At 41.2% G+C, this 27,169-nt stretch overlaps 2 protein-coding genes across 15 annotated transcripts in view; one reads left to right on the top strand and one right to left on the bottom strand.

Annotated features, from left to right (window-relative positions):
* Positions 1–9,977, top strand: part of TANC1 (tetratricopeptide repeat, ankyrin repeat and coiled-coil containing 1) — a 110,277-nt gene extending 100,300 nt beyond the window's left edge. For 8 of the 9 annotated variants that reach the window (XM_064514496.1, XM_064514494.1, XM_064514501.1 and 5 more), the window contains 5 exons: positions 1,043–1,175; positions 1,995–2,086; positions 4,381–4,527; positions 6,440–6,540; positions 7,417–9,977. In XM_064514496.1, coding sequence (XP_064370566.1) covers positions 1,043–1,175; positions 1,995–2,086; positions 4,381–4,527; positions 6,440–6,540; positions 7,417–8,800 — 1,857 coding nt within the window. In that variant the 3' untranslated portion in view covers positions 8,801–9,977. The remainder of the gene's footprint in view (positions 1–1,042; positions 1,176–1,994; positions 2,087–4,380; positions 4,528–6,439; positions 6,541–7,416) is intronic. The other variant, XM_064514499.1, reaches the window with a different exon arrangement.
* Positions 9,978–10,171: 194 nt separating this feature from the next.
* Positions 10,172–27,169, bottom strand: part of WDSUB1 (WD repeat, sterile alpha motif and U-box domain containing 1) — a 36,503-nt gene continuing 19,505 nt past the window's right edge. For 5 of the 6 annotated variants that reach the window (XM_064514503.1, XM_064514502.1, XM_064514506.1 and 2 more), the window contains exons 6-11: positions 24,122–24,155; positions 22,279–22,319; positions 22,079–22,185; positions 21,041–21,220; positions 15,257–15,397; positions 10,172–10,626 (exon numbers count right to left, since the gene is read on the bottom strand). In XM_064514503.1, coding sequence (XP_064370573.1) covers positions 10,454–10,626; positions 15,257–15,397; positions 21,041–21,220; positions 22,079–22,185; positions 22,279–22,319; positions 24,122–24,155 — 676 coding nt within the window. In that variant the 3' untranslated portion in view covers positions 10,172–10,453. The remainder of the gene's footprint in view (positions 10,627–15,256; positions 15,398–21,040; positions 21,221–22,078; positions 22,186–22,278; positions 22,320–24,121; positions 24,156–27,169) is intronic. The other variant, XM_064514507.1, reaches the window with a different exon arrangement.

The raw sequence follows: 27,169 nt of genomic DNA, 5'->3' as shown, positions 1-27,169 counted from the left end.
AAAAAATAAATAAATAAATAAAAACTGAGCACACGTCAAATCTTCGTAATACAAAACAAAGCTTTAAAAAATACTGCTAAGCAAATTACAAAGGAAATGTGGACACGTATTCACTATGCCTGTACTGCTAATGTTTTGACTGCAGCGCAAGTGTTTACTCAGAAAAACATTTACTAGATAAGGTTTTAGTACCGAGGTGGTTGTGATAGAAGGGCAGCATTATGCCTTCGTGCTTTACAGTGTACTGTTATACTTTATAGTGGGTGTTTTAAATCTCAGTAAGAATTAACATTTACAATTCCTCTGTGTTGTATGAACTGGAATTAAAAGAAAAACAAAAAAAGAATTGTGGGATGTGAAAGGAAAATATCTTTTTTTCTCTGCCTCTGCAAACCCATTAAGGTAACCTGACAGGTCCCAGTTGGGTACCTCTGTGGTGCAGAGACCCCATGTGAGAAGAACAGAAAAAGAATAATAGTACCAAAAGGACGAAATGAGAAAAGGTTTTGCTTCTGTGTCTTAAAGCAGCATTGCTTGTCCTTCATAGATATCTTGCATACTTTGTGTGACAGTGACAGAATTGATAGAATTCATTACGCTTTTCATCTTAAAAATCTCATATCAAAAAGCATGTCTCAGTGTTACTTATGCAGTCTTTATGTATGTGGAAATAAAAGGACTGAGAAGCAGATTCATTTTTCTTAGTTTGTTCCACACGTGGTTTCAGAAATAGAACAGCTCAAGTCCTTTTTTCAGTCCTGTACCTTTCTCATGCATCACCTTCTTCCTCTATCATAAATGTTCCAGAATTTAAGGCCTTTTAGGGGAAATTCATTTAAATCTGAAATGGAGGCTGCCTGTAACTGAGGTCAGAAGTTTACAATAACTTTAAAGTATTTTAGAACTAGAATCTTAAATCTTCAGACTCCGGAGTATATACTTAATTCAAGCAAGATTAAGTGGTAGCTTAAACATCTCACTGTTCTGCCTCTCCCTCCTACCATGGACACTGTTACAAGGCTTTTCTTGTTTCTGTTCGCAGGTGCAGTATTTGGTAGAGCAAGGAGCAGTGATTGAGCACGTTGACCACAGCGGCATGCGGCCGCTGGACAGAGCTATCGGATGTAGAAATACATCAGTAGTGGTTATGCTACTGAGAAAAGGAGCTAAATTAGGTTAGTAAAATCTATCCTACACTCAAAGAACTGAATGTCTGTTCTGCTAGAACAGCTGTCAGTTTTGTAAAGTAGATTAAATAAATCTTGAATGGCACAGTAGATTTTGCAAGTAATATGGTTTACAGGTGCCTATTTAAGAGAGATGATTCTCTTCCCTTCTTTTAAAGTCAAATGCTCCAGACTTGCTTCAGAAATGAGGAAACGCAAGTAATTTTATTCTACTCCTTTCTTTATGTTGATCAGGAACCTTTATATGGTTACTCTATCATGATACACTTGCACAAGAAAATAATGATTAGTCTGTTAGTGATCCTTATTTTTGACACTATTAATGATTTTGGTGAAGATATTTAAATTAAATTCATCTAATATATTACAGAATCCTACATTTTCGCAAAGGATTGGCAAAAATGGTATGTCCAAATCATGTATCATCAGTAGGCACGTAGATGTTGCAGCTGTGTATATGATGACTGCTGAATCTGTAGTACCTTTGAGTCATAATTTAGAATTATTTGAGTTCTAAGTATGATTAAGTACAGCACCTTACTTAGGACTGTACTTTGCCATGGACTGTCATAATGTCCTATACAGACTTCAGGGGAAAAATGAGTCAGACCATTTAATACCTGGCTGCCCTCTCTGGGAAGAGGGGAGGGCAGGGGGCATGAGGAAGTATGTATATAAAGATTAAAATAAAATTATTCCTTACAAGTAGAATATCCACTGAAGTGGGATGATGCTTTCCAGTGCAGTTAGATATCAGAAACAAACTTTCTCCCCACTTACTAGAAAACCTTAAAATTTAACTCGCAGGAAATGCGGCATGGGCAATGGCAACCTCAAAACCTGATATTCTCATCATTCTGCTCCAGAAGCTGATGGAAGAAGGAAATTTACTGTACAAAGTAGGTAGATTTCTTTTATTCTTATCTACTAGGAAAACACTATAATTGAATTTCTGTCTGAAGGTAGACTGAGGTTCTTTACATCTCCTTTTCTGTTGTGTACTTACACATCATCTCATGTTGGGAATGGGACCAAAAAACTTTGGGAACTCTGAGAAAGAATGAGCAAAAACTCCTATGCAAAACAACAGAAAAAAGGATGTTTTTTTTCTGTTGAGCAAGTTGCTTAGTGGACATTTGTAGCACTGTTATTTCTTAAGAGCAATTGAGAATGTAGGGTGCTAATCTGAAACTGTCTTGTTAAAATAAATAAGATAGGTACATTCAAGCATATCCTCTAAAGGATAATATTCTTTTGCATGCTGTTTAAATATAAATTGAGAAGAGCGTCAGCTCCTTCGGTATGTTCTTTTTACTAGTGGTGATATATTACTCAGAAGAGAGATTGGAAGTATCTTTGTAAACTGTGTGATGTATCTCCTTTATTTCACTGGTGCAACACAGTGCTGAATGTTTTATATGAGCACCATTCAAAGTTTGTTCTAGCTATAAAACTTGGCAACTTGTAGGGTTTTTATAAAGGAACTCAAATACATGCCACTTTATCTTTGATTTTTGATCAAATGCCTGTATCAAATGCCTTTAACACAAGAAAGGCACCCTTGAGGCTGTGCGTTCATAAATCAGGGTGGACCTGCTTGGATTCTCCCAAATTCTGTAAAGGAGTCTTACAAATATATCTGGGTAATTCATCAAGTTTATTGATGCTGAAATGGGTTCAGAGCTTTAAATCCAAATTTAAAAAAACCCCAAACCTTTAAGAGGAGGACGTCTTTCACCCTAAGTGATAAGAGTTCCCTCTACAAAGGTAGTAGTGTCATCCCTGGGAGGACCCTCCCGTGCCGAGTTCTCTGGCGTGCTGAACGCGGCTCGCTGGTTGTTCAGAGAGAACGTGCCACCCGCCGTCTCGCTAACACCAGTTCTCGCTTCACTTTCTCCACCGGTCGCTCGTTAGGTTGGACTCTCCGAGATCACAGATGAAGAAGGCAGGGCTCAGTATTAATATGTTTCACAATTTGTTAATAGCGGTTAATATTCCCTGCTCGTGTGTGTCTTTAAGACCATTTAGTTTTATTATAGTAATTTGAATAAACTTGTGAGAGCTTATGGTATGTTTATATTTAGCTTGTTAAACTTTTTCCAGTACACTTTGATTTATTCTTTTGCCAAAGTGTGATAAATGAGAAGTTATTTTGCAGACTAACACATATATGAGTGTGTTCACAGCATGTAATAACTACTTTTCAGCTCTTGAGCTGAATAAAATAAGGAAAATAAACTTTTAAAATTTTTTCCATGCCAGTTTCAACAGTAAATTGTGACCACTTTGAATTTTAAAAGTAATAGGAAAAGAAACAATGTTTATGAAAACAAAATAACTCCTAGAATATCCATAAAGAGAAAAATTTCTTCAGTTATCAACTAAAAGAATTGGTGATCTTTCACACTAGGAAGACTTCAGTGGTTTTAGCAAAACCATCTCAAATCTTCAGCTACTCACGGAGGTGTTCTCCAGGCACCTTTTGGAGAGTCTGAACATTTCTAGTGCAACTGTTAATCGTTCAGGTAGTTCTGAGGGACAGGTTAGCTTTATTTTTCAACCTCGGTTAAGCAGTAGGAGAGTGATACCTTACTATTTTAAATTCATACCTTCTGCCAACGAGCTAATCATAGCTGAGACACCTAAGTGAAGCTGAGAGTAGCTGAACTGCATGTTTGCATGTTGCTCTGGCTCTTTTTACCTCTCCCCATCTTACCCTTTCCAACTCCAGAGCTTATTTGGCAGTAGCACAAGTTCTACACCATTCTTCATTAAAAAATATGCTCTACTAGCACCATGTAGACATTAGAAGTTTGATCATTTACGTCTTCAATTATGTGACTGCTCTGTTTTAAAAATGTAAAAATAAAATTAAGAATTGTATCATACAGTCTTTATACCTGAAGAATAATTGTTCTGGTCCCAGTAGTATGTATTAATGTAAATATTATTCTGGTGAAATATCATTAAAGGTATGAGTTTACAAAACAAACACAAACTCCAGTTAACTCAGAAGTTCTCATTTTGTCTGAGAGTGTAATACACACGCGTCTGTACACAGACACGCACTCAGAATCTGGCTGTGTGTTTTTTACTTGAAGAGCACCTGTTGGCAGATGTCGAATATAAATGTGCTTTTTTGCAGCAGTATTGCAAGAGTTTCTGAAAAGCCTCTTGTTCCCTAAATTTGTAGAAAGGTAAGATGAAGGAAGCAGCCCAGCGCTATCAGTATGCCTTGAGGAAGTTTCCAAGGGAAGGATTTGGAGAAGAAATTAAAGCTTTCAATGAGCTGAGAGTTTCATTATACTTAAATTTGTCACGATGTCGCCGAAAAACAAATGTAAGCTCTTACTATTAATTTATTGCTTCTCTGGTACTGGGAATCTTAGACTTCTCTTCTACTGCTTTATTGAGAGCTTGTGTGACATGTTGCTCTTGCCATGCTCCCGTGACTCTTGATCCTCCTGAAGAGCTCGAAGGGCAGAAAAGGGATGTGCAAAATCCTCCGAGGGGTTAGCGTCAAGGGAAGGACTCACACGTGGCCAGAGTATTAGGTACTGCTCATGTGCCTGCTGGTCCTGGGGGTCACTGCATGCATCAAGTATTAGGATTTCTTTCTTACCAAACATTGCTACTTAGACATTTATTTTAGGCTTAGTGTTAGGCTGGGGCTATTGTTAGAGTTCCTTTGACTATGTCCCCATTTTGAGTTTTGCTGTGTCAACACATGGGGACAGTTCCTGAGATAAGGGCATGTTGCCATTGCGGCTGCTCCTATGTAGTCTAGTTATTTTGGAATATCAGACTGCTATATGTTTTCTGTACTTTGAAGTTAAAATACCAGATCAAATGGAACAGCCTCCACCTCGCCACCTTTGGTTAACACACGCCATAACCTGCCGGCAGAGCTATCTTGTATATGTTTGATATATTTGGGTTAATTGAGAGTAGGATTTGGTTGGTTGGTTTTTTTGGTTTTTTTTTTTTTTTTTTAAATCTTCACCAGTGCATCGGATGGCTGTTAAGAACCTGCGTGACTATTAAAGCAAAAAAACTCTGATTTTCTGGATATACCCTACATTATTCCTTCCTGAATGTTTCTGCTGCATAGGTAGACAGCAGCCATCCCCCATTCCTTCTCTTCATAAAGTAACTCCTTCATTCCTTAGTCATCCAAGTAAGTTGTTCTTGGCATCTGTTCCACTTTGAAGAGCATTTGGACATTAGTGACCAGGACTTTACCTAGGCTGTTCTGCTGCCGCCCTGTGCTGTGTGTGGTACTAATCCTTTCCTTTCTCTGCTAGAACTGCTCTCCTGATGCCTTCCTAGATCAGATTGTGTTTTTCAGTTGCATCAAACCAGCAGCTGAAAGTCACTCTGAACAGTTTGTGTATGTGCGCACACGCGCGTTTCTCATCGTATCCCACTGATAAGCTCCCATTTAGATTATGCTAATCCTGAAGCGCATCACCTCGCATCTGAAGCTGAAGTTCACCACATTATTACTCCAGTCTTGCATGATATCCTAGGATCTGTTTTTTGCCCTTCCCCGATGATGCTGGCTTCCTGCATAGTACGCTGGATATCATCCTGTGTCATGAGCACCTTGTGCTGTGCATGAGCACCGTTAAGACTTGCTTCTGTCTTCATCTTCCCTGCAGCCACTGTTGCCCCATTTCAATCCTAATTGCTACTTCCAGTCTTTGTTTTAACCAACAATGTACTAAATTCTTATTCCTCATTCTTGTCTAATGAAGACCAAATACATTAGATCTAGTGCAATTCTTGTCTAAAAATGTCACATACATTATCAAAGAAAGCCCTGGACTATTCCAGCTCATGTCGTGTTTTGTTCTGTTTCCTCTGCACTCTTAGGTTTTTAACTGGTCTTTTTCAAAACACATTCTAAATAAAGCTTTGCTATTTGAGGTGGCCATGTATCCTGTTAAACATGCAGTCTCTTCTAGCATTTTAACAGCCTTGGCTTGAAAATAACCAGATCTTACCTACATTAACATTGCTTTTTAGCTGTATTGGATTCCGTTCCATTTAGACATGACAGAAAAGGTCAGCAAGATGAGGTCTGTTATCAGTATTTCTGAAAAATGTCTGCATTTCCTAACTGATAAATGTGACTTTCTAGACTGGATAAGCTTTTGCTTAACACTTTTCAAGCAGCAGCATCAATACAAAAACATGCATTTTTTCTTTTAATGTCGCTGTATAATGAATATATTTGTTTAAATGATTAGGACTTTGGTATGGCTGAAGAGTTTGCTACCAAAGCATTGGATCTGAAACCCAAGTCATACGAAGCCTATTATGCTAGAGCAAGAGCCAAAAGAAACAGCAGGTACTGTTTGCTTCTGTGCATTTCCAGTTTTTTTACTTTGCAACATTTTCAATAGTGTTTTCCTTTAGGTAAACAGGGTTTGTATTTGGAAGTCATAAAGAAAAGGTGGTTTTCCCTGTGCAGTTTCCATCTGTCTTAGGTCTCAAAATTGGTCAAAACCAACCAGGCACAAACAAAAAGCAATACTGAATACTCCTTCAGGTGATTCTTAGGGAGTCCAGAAAGTGACAAATTGATAGGGAGAGGAATATATTATGTGTAAGTATGGAAGGAGCGTTAATCCACCTGAAACAGCAGGATTTTGTTAACAGTGTGCCACCGAACTCCAGTGCTGCATTATTTACCACCAAGAATAACTGGGTGCTTTTATAGGACAGAACTAGCTGTTAAATCATCAGCTGTTTAAGATGAAAACAAGTGGAGAGAAGAGGAATAGTCTCTTCTTTAAATTGGAAAAAAAGTCAAACTAGTGGCTAGGGAAAACTGCCTATTGATTCACCATGTCTTCTCTGAGTGGAACAAGAAGTGATGGTGGAGTGGATTTCAGCAAGGTGCCTATTGTGAAGGTAGCAGGCAAGGGCTCTTGAGACAAGGCTTATGTTTGTAGTGCTGCCAGCCCCCTTGGGCTGGCTTCCTGAAGAACCTGTCAGGATACCTAGGGAGGTTTTGGGACCGGGTCTGTGCTTTCACTGTAGGAAGGAGCTTCCTGGGTTGGGTTGGAGGACATCTGACTCTTTTCTTGTCACGACATCCAGCAGGAAATGAAAAATGTAGAGCACTGTTTTGAGAGGGGTAGAGATGGATCCGTAGCAGGCAATGCTCAGACTCAGTTTGCCCCAAGTTTTTATTAATGTTGACTTTTTTTTTTTTTTAAAGAAAGCTACTTGCTGCTCTTGCTGACCTACGTGAAGCTACGAAGCTGTGTCCTAACAACCAAGAGATAAAACGTCTCCTGGCTCGAGTAGAAGAGGAATGCAAACAGTTCCAGAGAGCACAGCAACAGAAGCGTCAGTCTCCACAGCCAGTACAGCAAAGTAACAACTCTGAAAATGAGGAGGAGGGCGTTATACAAGGTGTGAATGATAATTTTAATCTTCAAGAGAGAGCGGAATTGCCACACGGTGATGAATCCGTTTCCTCTCCACAAAGGCTGCAGCGTTCCCTGGCTGCCTCCTCACACAGCAGGACCCTTCAGGAAGGTGCTCAGCAGAAACCTAGACCTGTGTCCCCTCAAAGCAGAACAGGCAATAAATATCTGAGAGAGCCAGGCTTGATCGTGCAGCCAACAAAGCAGGCGCAGATTGTAAAAACTAATCAGCACCTGAGCTCCATTCAGCCTGGATCAAAAACGGGAAGCAGTCAATGTAATACAAAGACACAATCATCTTTTCAGCATCTTCCCCAAAGCCCTTTGCCAGTACGACACTCCGGAAATCTTACTGGCAATAAAATTCAGTATTTGGATGGGACAAGCACGTTATCATCTGGCAGTATTTCCACTGGTGGTAGTGCTGGTCTGCACAACGAGACATGTAAGCCCAGCCAGTGTTCCCACTCGCAGCATAGCGAGAATCTCTCCTCTCATTCTTTCGCAAGTAAGTCTAAAGCTCCTGACAGGTTAACAGCCCCTACGCAAATGAATTTTGGTGAAGCAAGACAGCAAATTCCTGTAACCAGTGGTGTCTCTTCTAGTTCTCTATCCAGCAGTATGATTCTTGCCAGTTCAACTAGCAGCTTAAGTTCAGCAAGTAGTTTTACAGATAGCATAAAGGGGCTAGGACCAGACGTTCGAACCAAGGAGAATAAAGTAAATCAAGTTCAGGGTGCTACTGCTGAATACAGACCTCGCAACACCCCGTTTATGGGAATCATGGATAAGACTGCAAGGTTTCAACAGCAAAATAACCAATCCAGTCGCACTTGGCATTCTCAGGCATCAGAGGGATTAACAAATGCTGGTTCTGGGGGCATCCAGCCCGCAAGTTTTGAGCACTACTCAGTCAAACACTATCAGACTAAAACTTCCTCTGCTGGTGCTGCCCCCGGAGACAGCATCCAGAACGGTGTGCAAGCTAAAGAACTCGAGGAGCCGAAGTGCCAAACCTCTGCCCCGTGTCAGGAGAGCAGAGCACCTAAACAAGCTTCCCATTTGTACCCGGACCCTCTATCGAAACCGCAGTCTCACATGGGTAAGGAAGGCCATCTGAGCCACGTGACATCCACAAAACCAAAGCGATCCTTCATTGAATCCAATGTATAAGTATCATTTTGAACAACACATGGCTGTAAAACTTAGCTCATGACATCGGAGTATTACGTCTATGTAAAATACTGATTGGCTGGCCTCCTCTGCATTTGAGTAAGCAGTCAATATTGGCCAGTATTTAATGGGATACAACCACTTTAAGCTGTTCCTACCATCCCAGGACAGTCATAGTAACTGGAATAGCAAATTTGTGTAGAGAGTCAACTAGGATCATCAATCCACCAAACTGGGACCTCAAGCAGGGAATTTCTTTCAATTTTACCCATCATATATGATTCCTCTTACATAGAGCTTTAATCTTGGCTTTTGGTTGTATTACATCTCATCACTTACATGATAATTGTGCCTCTATAATGCTTAAGTGCTTGATTCTCAAAACAGTGTTAAAAATATCTGCTGCATAACATTCAGATCTGTATATGTATGGGTTTTTTAAATCAAAGATAGTATTTTATCACTTTTCTAATGGGATCTAATTTGGGTTGCATGATGTACATTTAGGAACCATAAATAATTTGTGTATCAGTAACTAGAAGAAATCAAGTAAAATAAAGTGACATTTGCATGTGCATTGAAAGGCTTTGACCATATTGGTTATTGCACTGAATAACACAATATTATGGCATGTTAACAGTAGCCGCACTTTATATAGTTTATCTACTCACCTTTGGGTGCTACCTTAAAGGAAAATACGTTGTTTTTTTCATGGAAAAAGGTACAAGAATGAAATGCTTATAAAGTCTTTGTATAGGAAATCCAAGGAATTGATGGAGTGAGGATGAAAGTTTGAGGAAAAGTGTATGTGCAGTTGTTTTATAGGATGAAGTTGTGAAGTTTTTTCAGAGGAAAAAAGGTTTTATATTTGCAAGACTGTTCTGAAAATACCCAGATGTAGTGACATTCCTATGAGTGTAATTAGGTTGGCGTGAGCAACCTGCCATATTCGGTCACTTTTCAGTTCTTGTTTGTGTACAGTGTTGTCTATACGTTGTAAATAGCCTTACAGCCATTCTTACACGTTCCTTGTTGAGTTTGCATTATTACGCTCTAGCTTATTTATTGTTTACTGTTTCTTTGATATTTTGTACAAGTCTTACTATTCTTGTCCTGTAGTTCTGTTTTTGCACAGCTACTGTATTTTTTTCCATACAAAATAAAGATTATTAATATAGTTGTGGGATGAGGTGCACTCTGACCATTATAGGAAAAATTCTCCCTGACCTTTTCCAACTGCATGTTTAGTAATATGGGGAAAAAAAAGAGGACTTTTTTTTGTTTTTTAAATGGGAATAAGGATTACGCACTTTGGTATTTCTTAACTTCTGAAAGATTATCTTTGCAAAATCAAGACTTAAAACTTATAAATGCAGCAAAAATTTTAAGAAAACTTTATTTTAAAAACTAATTGTGAATTTGAACACTTGATTTCTGAAACAGAAATATTGTGCAAAGATACCAATAACTTTCCAAAAAACTACTGAAAACCCTTTTTTAGGTACCAACAGTAATGTTCTTTTTAACATAAACATTTAAATGACAGTCACAGGTTAGAACAGAAACACAGGGTTTTTCTCCAGCTGTTTCCAGTACAGTTATTTCCTTTAGCTACACACAGCTTCATTTCAATTAACTGTAATAATTTCAAAGCTAAGTGGTTTCATCATGTTTCTGGTGAGTCTCGAGCCAGCGACTAATTGCCATTTTCAGAGTCCTGTTGGGCGTAAGCAGAAGAGAGCGGAGCGGGAGGTTTGTCATGGGACTAGATCGTCTTTTATTGTTGATCCAGTTTTCCATTGCATCCTTTTCATAGGAATAGCCATCTACAAAGAAAAGCGTTACCAGAAGCTTGTTACAGACCCTCGGGCACGGTTGCACTATACTTACTTTTCTCCTGTGCCCTAACACGAGCCTCTCTTTTCCTCCTGGCCTCTTCCACGGCAGTCCACAAAAACTGGTGGACGATCATGCATCATCTTAAGCATTTTTTGTTTCAAAAAATTTTTCAAATTACAGGCTTAGATGTATTCCAATAAAACTTTATATACCAGTACTGAGATCAAAATTTGGTTCAACTTCTGGAACTACTGCAGTCCACAAACTAGCTAGTACAAGCTATTTTAGAAACCACTGTTACAGCTGCACAATTTCATTGACGACTCTAAGCATATTGCTCAATGAGAAATTCCTAAACAAGGTAACCTCAAGGTAACAGCTATGTCTAAAGCATTAGGCCAAAGAGCCAGCGATGGCTGTAACTGTTCCATGGTGTACTTAATGAAGCATTTTGGGCTGCAATGCCCACACTGGGGGGGGGGCATCAGACACAAAGGGTTAAGTTAGAGCTCTTTTGGAGAAGTTTTCTCTGTACGATTATATTTTGCTGACATGGTGGGGTCAGCTGGAGTGTAGTTTTCCTCCCCCGCCGTTACCAGCAGAGCTGTGCCAGCAGCAGCCTTTTCCCGAAGGAGCGTCCCTGCTCGGGCATGGGTTTAAGCTACGGCAGCACCTGCACTTACAACTAAGTTACACTGCTGCAAAAGGGGCAAACAGGCCCAAAATGCACGAAGCCTATGTGCATCACCACGTGGGTCTGGCTGCGCCTGCAGCTGCGGTTAAGGCATTCGGTACCGCTGCGGTCCCCACGTCGCAGACGGGAACGCGGGCGCTCGCACCAGATCAGCGTCGCCCTGCCCGGGGCGCGTGGATGCTGCGGGGCAGGTGGATGCTGTGGGGCAGGCGCAGCCGCCGCCCCGGTGCTCTGCTGGTGCAGGTCTGTCCCCTTTGAGCAGGCTGCTTTTCGTACAAGCCGGCGCGTTGCTTTTAGCTGCTTTTTCTTGGACCACCAAACAGCACGCGTGTAATAAATAAACTGAAGGAAATCCTGTCTTAACTGGAGTTAAACGGAGCCCCCAGTTTTCAGCCTATGATTTTGTGGCCACTGTACATCACAAAACCTGTTCCTTAGTATCAAGTACATTAAATAATAAGCTGTATTTCAGAACTTTTCTGAATAATGAGGTGTTTTTATATTAAATGACTATTTTTATGTTAAATACTCTTGATGTAACATCTTTAAGCCATCAAAAATTTGCTCATTAGCAAACCAGCACTATTGTTTATGTTTTTTCACACAGCCTAACAAGCTGAGTATGAGAGACTGAGCAACTCTGAAATAAAATACTGACTTAAACCAGACTAAATGTAGTTTTATTCTATTTCTCTAGAGGGCGGGTTGTGGGTGTTTTTTTTTTTTTTTTTTTTGTTCCTTCCTTTTTTTTTTAAATGCAGGCAGTCAGCTTTAACTATTAGATAATAAATCAACTTTAAAAGAAAGTGAGTCTGGAGAAGAACGAGCACTATTTTCCAGTGGTCATCAAGTATCGCCCCTTGAGCAGTTCGTAAGTGAAGAAGAAAGGGATTCGGAACAGACCCAGTCCGCCCTAACGGCACTTCAAGACACGCTTTGAAACGGCTTTGCAAAGCTCCTCACAAGGCTGCCAAAGGCGGCGGCGGCAGCAGCACTGAAGCGGTGCTGTGCGAACCAGGAAGCTGCAACTGACCATCTGCATTTGTAACAAGGGTGATCTCGGGGGGGGGGGGGGGGGGGGGGGGTTAATTATTTAAAGAAAAACTGATGTAGGCATCAAGTTTCCTGCAAGTGCAGTTGCTTAGCCCTGTTCAGGGCAAACACATGTTCTACAGAAATAAACACAAAATAGTTCAAAGGCCGCAACAAGCATGTGCAAGAAATAAATACTCCCACACCCGCCCTTTAAAATCCTGCATTAGGACTTTCAGAAAGGTACCACAACGGCTGTAATTGGTAGCTGCAGACGGTGCAAGGTCAAAGAAGAGGCACCACAAAGGCTACCGAACCGCAATTTGTAGGTATACTCATCTGTTACGAACGCGCTACTGACCAAAGGCCACCAGAGTGCATAAACTGCCCCTTGCTATTAAAAGTATTGACCTTATTTGGTTAATAAAGCTATTAGATGAAGACAATTTAAACACACACACACCCACCCCCCCCCCCACACACACACCCACACCCCACACACACACGCACCCACACACACACACACACCCCTGCACCCACACACACCCCCCCCCCACACCCACCCACCCACCCCCACACCCCTTAGCATGAACTAAAGCTTAATCCAACTTAATAAATTTTTTAGTACAAATAATTTTCACTTGAGGCCTGCTTGGGGGGGGGGGGGTGAACAATGAAAGGTCACTATACACAGCTCAAGCTGATTTCATCTTTGTGACCTGCATGGAAACCAAATACATTATGCAAGTATTAAAACAAACAAACAAAAAACACCCCAAACAAACAAACAACACTTTTCAGTTTAAATGCTACAGCATGTGAACTAAAAGCGCGCTCACACTTACTGTCTAAACCCCCCGCACGCCCAAAAGGCTGTTACTGCCTAGTGCCCAGCAGCGACCACTAACGAACCCCTCGCTCACCTGGCTGGCAGAGCCTCACCGCCCGGCGCTGCCTGCTGGGACTCCACACACACACTTTATGGGGGGGGGGGGGGTCACACTGCTAAGAACGGGGGGTTTGGGGGGGGGGGGGAGGTCTGTGGCCGTGTCCCAGCCTGACCCCCTCACTGCCCCCCGGCACGGCGCCCGCTCAGCGCTGCCCCTCAGCACCGCGGACATGAGCGGAGCAACACGGAGCAGCCGCGGGTTTCACCTGGCCCCGGTGTCGCACACCCCTGCAGGACCTCCTCCGAGGGAAGGTGACCCTACGCTGGCCTCCACCGCCCCAGCCTGACGCAGGACCGCAGCGTGTCTTCCCAGCCTTTCCACCCAGTGCGAGCCACTCACCATTTTGGGGGCCCGGCCGGGGGGGGGGATCAAATACTAATTTCAACAAAGACCAATGCTTTCTTATCTTATTTAGGATGGTCACGCGGGTAAATCACTATGCATTTTTGGTTTTTGTTTTTGTTTTTTGTTTTTTTTAAATTCCTGGTGGAGCAGAACAGTCTGGGGGAGGGAAAAAAAAAAAAAAAAAAAGGAAGTTTTACTAAATTCTCGGTGAGCTTACTAAGCTAAACAAAACACCCATCTCACTTCTGTTACTTTTACGCCCAGAAATGTCTAAATTCCTCCAAGTCAGACCTGCAAAAGTGCCCGTGTTGCTAAAGCCAGCTGTGCTCATACTAAAGGAGCATCAGTTCTACAGCGCTGGGCAGTGAGGCAGCTATCTACCTAATGAACACTGCTTTTCAACTAGTACGACGTTTCCAACCACAAAACTATACCTCCCTTTACCTATCTTGCCACAAACCACCTTTTCTCTTGCTACAATCTCTTGCACTTCCATTATTATTCATCTTTAAACTTTTCTAAAAGTAGAGCAGCATGAGGCCTCCCTAGTCCCTGCCTAACGCGGCTTCTAAACGGCACAGGCCTCCCATGGACAAAACTTGGGCCTTGGCACGTTTCAAGGCAGCACTGTGAAACGCTAATGCTGGCTGGAACGCAGGCAGGAGTTACTAGTTAGTAAATACTATAAACATGTACATGGAACATGTTACTTTAAAAGGTCAAGTTCCCCTTCAGCACGTCTATTTGATTAGTAAGATACACACAAATAGTGACTGGCAGTATTTTTCAGCTTTTTATTAAAAATGACCTTGTTCTAAAACCACATCCTTTTTCAAAAGGATATGAGAAAGGATAAACAAGATATTGTTTCCTCCTACTGCTATCGGTTAGAGGCTCAAGCCCTTTCAAGCGCAGGGCTTATCACTCCAGAAGTTAGTCCCTGCAAACATTTTTGTATTTTGAATGTTTCAACTCTCCAAAGTCTGGCCCAATACCTTGAAACTTCATAAAGTTATTCACTCTCTGTTGAGCATCAAAAAAAAAATGCACTGGTCTTTCAGTGGTCATATGCCCCACAGATTAGACCTGTACAACATTAGTTCTTCCATAAAATGTTTTAACTACATACATCTCCTTGCATCTTTCAATTCTCTCAGTTCAGTCTTGTTGAATTTAAATTAACCTCATTCAGTACAAACTTTTAAGTGCCACATACATGCTGTAAGTTGGCAATGAGCCTGTTTGTTTTGTTTTCTTCCTATGCGCACATTCCTGTGTACGTTTGCCAAGACAGCTCTGTAATTAGGCTTATAATTATCTATGTGCAGAGGCACAAAAAGAAAGACGTTAAAAAAAGTTTCATCAGCAGAGAGGACATTAAGAGACTTACATGATACAGCATTTCTCATTATCAGAGAGAATGATTTGGCAAGTTAAACATTTAAAAGAGAAACAAACCATAGTTTTATTTTGGTGCAACATCTGTTTAGAACTTTTTTTTTTTTAAGAACTCATAAGATATGTCCGTTATTAGTTTCCCACATCCATCTTTACCCTTAAACCATTTGTTTTATTAGAAGTTGTTCAAAGACATACCTGCTGCAATAACAGGATCCTTCATAAGCTCCCTTGTTATGGGGCACAAGAATTCATCAGGGATAGCAACAGAAACAGATTCTGTTTTCATCCTTAGTTCTTCAATTTTACGGAGGACTTTACTGCGCAGACCTAGAGACACTGAAAAGTTATTGGTGCATTAAGTGAAAAACACTGAAATGTCAGGCAAAGAGGTGGTTCTTGCATTAACTGGCACTTCCTGACTGTGCCGCAGACAACGCAAAGCCACCTCTCCCTCCCCACCTACCGCAGAAGAGTCCACTGATACCCACAGGGCCTCGGCTGCAAACGCCAACCGCAGCGTTCCTGCTGGCTTGCGCAGCTTTGGGGAGCAGTGGAAGAGTAGTGCAACACTGCTGCAGAGCGAAGGCTGCCTCTCAGAACAGTATTTTAGCTGATGCGTAACACACTCTCATGCACTGCTGTAGGTGCAAAACTAACTTTGTATGACAGTGGGACAGAGTGGCAGGTCTACGGGAAGGATGTGGCAAATTTCTTCACTTCCAGCCCTCTGCGCAGCTGCCTCGTGGTCTAGCACTCTCCCCCAGGCCCCCCCTCTCCCCCCTCCTGCTCAAGCCAGGGCTGCTGCGTGGCGAGCATCACAGCCCTCGCTGCTCAGCTGTGTCTGTCCACAGCACGCAGCCGTATCAGCACGAGTGTTCAGCTTCCAACGGAGCCCAGTCAGAAAAGAAAAAAAAAAAACTTGCCAGAGGAATCCTGAAAAAAAGCTTGTATCAATAACCTTAAACATTAAAAAAAATTAAACTAATATCAACAGTGTTTTAAATTTAATATAAGTGATATAACAGCAATACCAAAACAGAAAGAGCCATCATACTGCAAAGCATGAATTATGAGCCACAAATGCAGTCATTCCTCTAAATGCCTGAAATGTTACAAAACCACATTACTGGTACAGAGACCTTGAAATATGCTTGCAGAGATTAAAAAAAAAAACCACACAACAAGAAACTGAATACAACTGAAACTGCAGGGCTGGACTGCCTTTTTCCTGAGTTCACAACAGACTGTTGTACTCCTCCAGTCATGCCAAATGAAAGGACCTACTATTCCTGCAAAGATTTAATTTACAGGATTTCCCTTGGCCTTCACATTCGGTTTTGTCATACAAGGTAATTCACAGCACTCCAGTACGATACGCCGCACCTGCTGTACAGCACTGCTGTCCTATGGCTTGCGAAGGGGGGGGGAACCTTGGGTTTTCGAGAAGATTACTCTGCAGCTTGCCTAATCAACCCAATAGTCAACCTATTGTAAAAATATAAATAAAAACACAATTAAGGTTGCACTGTGCTGCCTTGAACTCTTTCAGACTGCTTAGGTCGGAGGCACTCAAGTCTGCAAATGAGCAACACACCAAAACAGCTATAAGGTGTGCTTGTACACTGTGCCTGCAAATTACGCTTCGTTGTTGTACGCTCCTATTTCATGAAAGATGAGATCTTGAACTTGTTGCACTTCATTGCTCAGGCAATGCTTGTGTAAACATCCTGCATTAAAATGGAAGTAACTTATTTTACAATAAAACAATGCACTGACATTGCTCTCCTCAGAAAAGCATGCCACATGTACAATGATGAGGTGCATTCACAGTCACACAGTACCAGTCAAATTATAATATTCCATTTACCCATCATTAACTCCCAGCTGTTCATTCAAAAAAAAAAAAATAGCACACAAACAAAAACCCAACTCACTGCGGACAATCCCCTCTGCAAGATTCAGATACACCTTAAAAAAAAAAAAAACTGGTAAGGCATACCGAAACCCTCATGATACACATGGACCTCTGCCTTTGGGTCAAGATCTGTCAGCGAGAGCGCCTTTATCACAGCCTGCAAAGGTGTTCTCATGTCACCGCTGTGTAACACAGCTACTGCTAAACTGAATGCAGAAAACGTTCACTTAATTCTGCTTTGTCAGCTCTAGAGAGTCCAGTAAGCCTTGATGAGCTGCTCAACTCTCCGTGATTAAATCTGGATTCATGGTGAGGCTTTAGACCCACGTATGTACTCAGATTAAAGTACGGGAAGTCTAAAACCAGAACCTAAAACTTTTATGAATTCTTATCAAGCTTTGTGAGATGTATTTTATGCTGAATACCTTTGCCAAGAAGGTAGTTTATGATATAGTTTGGTGCTTGATTGCAAACACTAAAGGTGGTGTTGGAGGAAGTTGTATTTATTCTCACACATGGTGGAGAATGAGTTTACACTCCTTTTCATTCACTGGAAACAAAACCAAATACAACAGTGGCATGAGAATCTGCAGAGTAGCATAAGACATCAGTACTGTGACTACACTATTTAAAGTACTATGTTAAATGGCTTACATGTACACAGCCTCAATATCAAATAAGCAGAAAGCCGTAAAAGCACCACAAACTCATTCCATGTAAACAAAAATAATGCAGATTTGATCAAAAAAGAAAAAAGCAATAACCAAGAAGAAAATCATGTTGACAAAATATATACAACTTCTGACCAAATGAGGAAGACATTTCAGGAAAATTTGTTTTCAAAAAATGTATGATCAAAACGTACGTTAGCCTCGTCATCACTGCCTTTTATACTGAAGTACAGCTCCAGCCTGACCTATCATTAGTGCCCACAACTGACATTTTTAAATTTGATGTTGCATGACTGTGCTATTGCAAATGTTCTCAAATTAGCTGGGGTAATGTACTACTGCAAGTGAAGATAGCAGAACTTGTTCTTAGCACAAAACAAAATCCCTAAAAATTTCAGTGGGGTGTGAAACAAGGGAAGAGGAAAGTGACTCCCGGCCCACTACTGTCAGCAGTAAAAATCTTTGGGTTTGGTAAAGATTCAATGTGTTCATTTCACTACTGTCAAATATAACCAATTTCTTCTGCATAAAAATGACCTGTGGAGAGTGAGTACAGCTATTTTGACTGAGTTAATGAAAGTTGCAGTCATTTGTTTTGTTTGTTTCTTGGTTTGTTTGTTTTAAGGAGTTTTGTGCAGACTGCGAGCTCTTTTTCTAGAATGCACATACTGTGGTATAAATGCTTTTTAGTGATCACACAATGCATCACAAATACTGATTAATATACATTCCTCCATGAAGGACCACAAGTTTGTCTAAACATCTCAAAACTCATTTGAGTATTGTTACCTATTCACAAAGAACATACGATAGCTGTGAATCTGAGAGAGAGACATAACTACAAGAGGAAAAAAGGAATGCAACAATGAGAAAAGTCATTCTGTAGTTCTATAAACCACCACGCTATAATGTTAACCTGTCAGGATTAGAAATGAAGCCCAGATACCAGCAATCCTCAACTTGCAACAGCATAAAATGTTCCTCCTTTAAAAATCATTTTATCTCACAAACCTGCAGGTGCAATGCGTCACAGTTTATTTTCCAATATAGCACTGGTAAATACTAGTTCCTATTCCGGACTATTTTCCATCTTCACTACTAGAATGAAGGGTAACTACAACCATCTACTGCAACAGTCTTCCAACCAACTGCTGTACTTGCTCTGCAGACTGTCATGCAAAACTGATCTGCCAACATGCCTTTAACACGCCAGTGCTTCCAGCTTCAGGGTGCAATTAATCAGATGCCTCAAACAACGTGTGCTAACGGAGCAAACTGTCACACTGATACGCAGGCATCCTCATCGGCCAAGAGAACAGAGTAAGAAAAAAACAGATGCCAAAGAAAGTAATCTTTAGTAAGGACGATGTGACAGACAACATAACTGAAATAGAATAAAAATTCATGCTTATTTTTAGGGAGAGTTTGTATGGCAATACTGCAGTAGATCATTTTGAGATCAAGAAAAGTTAAGGCTATAACCAAAGGAAAGAAAGGTAAAATGTCTTTCAAAAGAACCAAATAATGCTGTAATTATAACTGGATTCTGAGGGCACCTTCCGCCATCTTCATTACACAGACATTTTTTCCTAATTTACTCTCATGCAGACAGATTAAAGATTATACCATCCAGTTTGTATCTCAAAAACTATTTCCTGATTAAATCTCTACTCAAGAGATTAAAGAACTGCCAATGACATACCATCTTTTGAAAACTAGATTTAAAGTAACACTTGAAACAGGATTCTGTTGATATGAGCAAAGCATGTGTAATTTTCTGTTCGATCTATACCGAGCAACTCCTCCAAAGCTCACTCCTACTTCAGTAAAAAGGTAGGGTGTGCTGTATCCTAAGTGCTTCGAAGTCTACTCCAGAAGGTTGTTTCCAAACTCATTCTCAGATCCACGGTTTCTTGATAAAGATATGAAATAGGAAAGGGCTTTTTAAAACTGTATGCATGTACTTGAAGCGAAACCTCAGAACCAAGAGGAAGACAAAAAAAGCCACATTTTCTATAGCACATTTTGGAGAAAGAAAAGACAAAATCAGCCTGGTCGAAGATTTTATAATTTAGGCAAATTCATCCTTGTTTAAGTAATGTTATACAGTCACCCTGCAGTAAGTGATTAAAGGTTGAACTGTCTTTAAGATAATCTGTTTTCTTTACATACCTAACCTAAATCAGACAGAGCTACATGAAAAGAAGCCTTCTTGATGTGCTACAGAAGAGGGGAAAGCATTTGGAATGCCTCCCTTACAAGCTGTGCTATTACAGTACAAAATGCTTTTCAACCAGAATGTTTATGATGGTCACTGCCTTGGAGATGGTCACTATCTTGTCCAAAATCTTACGGAATTCAGTACGATGTTATTTATATTATAGGACAATTAACGTGGAAACAGAGACTAGTTCCATTTGCATGGTAACGAAGCATTCCTTCAAAAAGCTGTCAAAAACAATCAAAGCAGCTAATGAAATGTTATGTAAACAATCTGCTGATTGCTTTCTCTTAGATTAAATGCCTTTGGGGATATGAGGAAACCTTTTTTATTAAGTGCAAATCCGAACTGAAGTAAAGACTAACAGGACAAGAAATAAGAAGCTAACAGAAAATAACAGAAGAAAAAGCACCTATACGATCAATCATCAAGCAAAACGGTCTAAAAAACCCTCCCTTTGCAAAGACTATTAAAAAAAAAAAAAACCTCAAGAGTTCTTTTGCAATATCATACGAAACTGGTAAATGTTGTATTTTTAGATCAAAGAAAACAGGTTACCAAGGAGAGAAAGAGCATGATCATTCAAGCATTGGGACATGATAGATTCTTAACATGTAGCTGAACTGAAAGTTGAATAACATTGAAGACATACTGATTTAGTATTTTCCTATTTTGTTAACTCAGTTGTCTGAGCCATGGCAGATATGGAATAATTCCTTTGATGTATCTAGTCAAATAAATCAAGCCACTGCTAAATTGAAAGTAGTTGAGCACATAATATTATAAACATACCACTTTTACAGACTGACAGGAAAAACTATATAGTACCCTATTTACCAAAGTCAGAATCATTTTATGCATATAAAAGCTGACATTACTTTCCCATAGCTTAAGGTATGTGATCTAAAAAGAAAAATAGAAAAAAAAACATATGAGACCACGTAACAAAGGATTGTTGGTAGAAGTCTATTTCATGTCTCTAGGTATAAGAAAGACTCCAAAAAGCATATTTTGGATAATGTGACATCATCAGGTTTTTGATCAGGCACGATAATTAATTACAAATCATTTAAGGGAAAAATATCCATATATGGATCTCCTAACTTGCTTTCATCCCAGGATTTCATAGGTACTCTAAAAGTTAAAAATTGTTTTGATTTCTATAGTCTTACCAATTTTTAATTCATTCGTCAGACTTTCTTTCGTAAGATTCAGGAGTTCTTTGCCATCAATGTTATGCATTTTGAAAATCCCAACAAGGTCTGTTAAGCCCTGTGCATGAAGCCAGGCCAAAACGTCTTCCTCTGACCAATTCTCAACAGCCATCTTAGATTCATTTTCTGTGATATTTCCTTTGAAAAAAGATGATAAAAGACAGTAAAAAAACCCCAAGCAACAATGAAACAAAACCATCTCTAAGAACAACGTCAGTAACAAACCCTGTTTGCCAAGTTCTCTCACCACTAAACACTCCCCAAGGTCTAAGAAGAGGTCCTTATTAGACCTTCATTCCAGGGGGACAATAATTTGGGTTTGTCCTTTACCTATCTAATTTCAACGTTCAGAAGAATTTAATCTCCTAGATGTCTAGGTGATGTCTCCTAGGTGACCCTGCGATTGTATCTGAATTAAACCAAAAGACTGAAAAGTGTCAGCAAACACTGAAACCGAGTCTCATACCTCTTTAGAGAAGCAGGCTGAACTCCAGACTTGCTCTTGCACTTTGAACAAAGATCTACGTATCTTTGTTCCATACACTTTATGTGCCAATGCATAGTGTAACATTAATTATCCTATTTCATCTAAATGGCATTTCTTGTTGACAATTATGCTTGCAATTAGCATATTTTTTGTTTAATCCATTGTCAGTGGTACTTGTGCATAAAGTCTTTAGTGTTCTGGGAATAACACTCATCTCTTAAATGCTGTCCAGGAGTAAGAAAAGGAAAATATCAGAAAGGAAGATAGAGCAGACCACTAAAATTAAAATATTTCTAATATATCTTTTCTTAAAAAAAAAAAAGAAAGAAAATACCTATCTAGGACATAGCAAGATCACTTCAGAGATAAGACAAATATTGTGCCACATAATCATGCGGTTACAGATTAAATGCAAGTAAGAAAAAATTTTTTTTTGCATTTTCAGAAGATATTTAATAATACTGTACCTAAAGTATAAAGAAGAGGTTACAAATACTTCATATACTAACCTGAACAGGGTTGTTTATGGTCAAATTGCCATATATTCACAGTTTTATCCATTGAACCTGTGGCAAGTAAGAGAATATATGGTGCAAAAGCACAAGTTGTAACATACCTAAAAATAAAAACAAATGTGTGAAATTTAACATGAAAAGGATTTAATTTATTTTATTAATAGTAGAACAAAAGAATCATACTGAATTCATACCTGGTGTGTTGAGACAAAGTATGAAGGATATTGCCAGTACTCTGTGAAAGAAGTACTTGTATTTTTAAATCCAAAAAAATTTCACATACACAATATATATATACACACACACTATATGTACACTGTATATAGTACATATACTATATATATTTCTCTATATATAGTATATTAGTATTTCATATATACACACACGCACACAAATATATATATAAAAAGTTCAAGTTCATTTGTACACTTCCTTACACAGATAAGGAATAATACTTCTTTTTGGAAGATGACAGAAGTCACCTTCAGAGAAGTTACACTACCAAAGGTGGTTAGCAACAGTCAAAAACACAACTCAAACTTCCTGCTTGAAGTTCTCTAAATTCACTGGAACTTGGCTATCCTTATAATAAGCCAACATGGAACTTTCAGCATAATAATTTTAGAAATATCAACTGAATTTATTACATTTTTCCAAAGTTCCATGTTGGCTGATTGCTTATGAAGATAGAAACATTTCTTCTACAAATCTAGGATTAAAAATGACATAGAGGGACGTAGTAACTGAAATTCAGATAGACTTCAGGCAACAATCCTTAAGAAACAGGGCAATAACAGATCAAACTCTGTGGTTCACCTATTTGGCCACTAGATGCTACTACGTACAAAAACAAACTTCATCATTTTTGCATAGTTTTAACCTATGATCCACAAGATTTCCTTCTTATGAAAGATACTATTTCTTTGACAGGTCCAGACAGAATTAAAAGATGAAGAGCAAAGTTATTCCAAAGTTTTACTGATACACTAATTGATCAGTCGGCACTCCAGTTTTTCTGAACTGTCCATCATCAAAGTGTCCTACTTTAGGTTGAAACTTCTCTCCCTCCCATGCAAGTTTATTGTCCCCACCTGTCCTCACCCGTAACAGCATAAGACTGTCAAGGAATGTGATTCCTGTATGGTTTAGAAAAAAATATGAAGCTAAAAGAATGATCGAATATTAGCATTTAAGAATCATTCACTTTTGGGGGGTTCCATAAATCTAAAGCACTAACCACATACCAGCTGAAGCATCAAACTACTAATAAAATTGGGCCAAAATCGGGAAGGTATAAATTGAATTATTTTGGTGGAAAACTGCAATCCTAATTAAAAAAATAGATCAGTACGACAGTATGTGTAGCTCAAGCTGGCGAAGCTTAAAGATTTGTTCGCCCTTAATTTCAGCAAAATTAGTATTTTTAATACTACAGAGTACTAAGGTAAATACTATGTACAGGTGAGCCACAAAGGATATAGTAACAGTATTACACAAAATGCCTAAACGGTAAGTTTTAAAGAAAGGACATTACACTTAATACAAAAATGTTTCTACTGGAATAACTGAATTCTTCATTATGCTTCTATTTTATGCACTTTATGTATAATTTACTAAAGAATTTCTATAATCACCATTCCTGACTTTCTTACATCAAAAGCTGCAGTTTTTCCTGCTTTGAATGTTATGATGAAATTTAAGATTAACAAAAATCCTTCTACTTCAGTAAGAAGATAATGTATAAATACAGGATTCATTAAATAATACTATTACAGGAGGACTGTAGAGAAATCAAGTAACAAACCCTCAAAGAAATGAAAATGAAGGAAGAGAGAGAGACTGATCAATTCTCAAGAGACATTTTCCCCAAATGCCTATGTCTCACCCCCTCCCAAATACACAGTAAATATTTCGGGTTTATATAGTACCGAGTACCTATTCGTTAATATCTATTTATCTTGATGAAACATTGCAGAAGCAGTGGTGATATCTAAAGACAACAATCCAATGAATATTCTTGCATTATAATATACTTACAGTTTCATATATTATGACACACTTGTCCACAGACCTAAAAAAACAAAACAAAACAAAAAAAGATGCACAAAAAGGAATATGGAAACAAAATAATTTTTAATTAAAAAATCTCTTCTGCAAGCAAAATAAAAACAAACATAGCTTTTAGCATCAGCTTATGAAAAAGGTAGATAACTAAATCCCCTCCACCCATATCCCACTTAGACACAGGACACTGATTAGATGGGCACACAGCATGAAGTAAAAGCTAACAGCTATCTCCAAAAACTCTGCACTTCCAGGAGAATGTCTGATGTAGAGGATTTGTACCGTGCTTACTCCAACTGGCCCCAACCCTACTATACCACGTCTACCTCAGGTCTTTGAGAGGAGTACCTGTAATACCAGCTCCATACCCACAGAATCTGGCTATCGATTATTTACTTTCAGCATTTCTATTTATTTTTGAAACCTTTTCATTTACAAAGTGAGCTAGAGGAAGTGGTACAATGCAATACGTAAAATATTTCATGATACACAAACTGCATAGTTTTTTTAAACCATCATAACAGTGTTTCCTGAAAGACTGTATGGGATAATTTCACCTATGGCAATGTAATCCAAAACTATAATCCACATGTCTAATGGAAAGTAAAGTAACTCTGGATCACAACCATTCATAATAAGCTTCAAAAACTGAAAAAGATTCTCTTAAAAATAATATAAATAAATAAATAATATTCATGCGCTGCTGAATTCTTATTTAAATGTGGGGCTCTCATATATTACCACTGCCACTTAGGACGCTCCATGGCACTTGTGTTTCTTTTACGAGGTGGTGTGTGGGATGAAGATAAGACGGCGCTGTGTGAGACAGCGGAAGATCACTAAGGCAGAAAGTGTTGATGTGGCAGGTCCTGGGGAACTATGAGCTCCGGCCAGAAGAGCTCCGGCCATGCTCCATGCGCACGTGAGCTGCCCGTGACCAGGGCGAGCCTTCCTGCCTGCACCACGAGGGACGAAGGGCAGGGCCTGGGTGCTATATAATCAACAATTTGTTGACTCAGTAAACGACCTCCTCCACCATCTTGTCTGAGGTCCGTGCCTGCATGTGCCACAAACGGCGCCCGAACGGGGACACGAAGAAGAGGAACGATGAATCCGGCGGCATAGCCCAGCTGAACTTCAGGACAGTTGACAACTGAGCGCTCCCATCACCGCCGCGGGACGGCAGGTGAGCAGCTGGGAACCATGGGGCAGTCTCTTACAAGAGAGCAGAGAAATCATGTGGAAGTGTTACAGAAAGTTTTAAAGACTCATGGGGGGGATATCTCCCAGCTCTCGCTTATGACCCTGCTAGCGTGGGCCCGGGACAATTGCTCCTGGTTTCCGCAGGAGGGGACTTTAAACATTACGGAGCAGAAACATATCGGGGACGAACTGGGGCGGCGGAGTGATGATAAAGCGGAGGGACTTTTAATAACTTGGCAACAGGTCTTTTCTGCCCTCCACCGCTTGCAAGCAGTAAATGCGGCTAAACTCCCGCTCTACACAGCAACGGCCGACGAGGGCGCCAAAAAGCCCTTGTTAAAAACCTGGCCGGACTCCGAGCCCGACGATCCATTTAACCCGGGGCCGATCGATCCGGAAAGGGAGCCGGACCTCTACCCGCCCCTTAACGCGCCTCGCCGCACTCATCCCACGGCCCCCTGGGGACCACCGCCCCCTCCAGAGAGGGGGCCGCCCGCCAGCGCGGACTGCCCGCAACCCCCCCCCCCCGACCCGGCCTTCTGGGCAAAATCCATCGACCCGGGGCCGGCGCTGCTGCAGCACCACGGCGCGCTGGAGCTCTGCCGCATAGAGGCGCTGCGAAGAGGAGACCCGGAGCTCCTCCACGCCTGCCCGTGCGGTATCAGGCAGGGAGCCCCAGCGCGTGGGAGCAGCTGCCTTACGAGGTGGTGAAAGAAATCAGGAAATCGGTCAAGGATTTTGGCCTTCAGTCAGCCTACACTATGAGCTTATTTCAAGCTACCGCCGAGGGTTATACCATGACCCCGCATGACTGGAAAGATTTGTGCCGGATGACACTTTCGGCTATGCAATATACTGTGTGGCTCACTGAGTATTGCGACCGAGCCACGGTCCAGACTATGGACAACCTAGCTCATATGAACAACACTGGCATGGATGAGCCGATGGGGGAAGGGAAACACGCTACGGCCTCGGCACAAGCCCAGCTATCGCGAGAAGCGCTTCATCAGGCCTCCCGCCTGGCGCTGCAGTCGCTGCGGAAGGTGCCGGCCGGGAAGCCGGCGCAGTCCTTCGCCAGCGTGCGCCAGGGCCCCCAGGAGCCCTACGTACAGTTCCCGGACAGGCTCCAGAACGCTACAGACCAGCAAGTCGACTCGGAGGAAGCCCGGCGGCTGCTGCTCACGCTGCTGGCGCTGGGGAACGCCAACGCGGACTGCCAGGAGGCCCTCCGCCCCCTGCGCGACGCCAACCCCCCCGTGTCGATATGATACGAGCCTGCCAGAACGTGGGCACGGAATCGCACCGCGCGGACCTGCTAGCTGCCGCTCTGTCGCAGCAGATGGTCGTCGCTGCGGCACCGCAGGCTCCGTGTTTTAGCTGCGGGCAGGTCGGGCATTTTAAGAAAGACTGCAAGGCCGGAGCGGGAAAAGGGAAGAAACCGGGGAAACAAGCGCCCAGCAGACCGTGCCCACGATGCCAAAAGGGCTACCACTGGGCCAACGAATGCCGTTCCAAGTTCCACCAGGATGGCACCACGCTGCCCCGGTCCAAGAAAACGGGAGGAGGAGCGCAAGGCCGCGCGCTCCAGCAATGAATACGGCAGCGATGCCGGCACAGCCAGACGGCCCCGGGCAGCAGGCCGACGACTTGCGAGCCGCAACTGGGGGGAGTGCCGGCGGGGACCTGGCCGTCTCCCCGCCAGTGCTGGTTACGGACACCACAGTGCAGCTTCTCCCCACGGGAGCACGGGGCCTGCTAGGCGGCGGCCGTTAGGGAACAGCGAACTGAAACTGTCCCGAGGCAGCCGCTTAGCACAAC

Source organism: Dromaius novaehollandiae, chromosome 7, assembly GCF_036370855.1.
Source record: "Dromaius novaehollandiae isolate bDroNov1 chromosome 7, bDroNov1.hap1, whole genome shotgun sequence".
Classification (NCBI taxonomy): domain Eukaryota; kingdom Metazoa; phylum Chordata; class Aves; order Casuariiformes; family Dromaiidae; genus Dromaius; species Dromaius novaehollandiae.
This window is presented reverse-complemented; position numbering and strand designations above follow the sequence as displayed.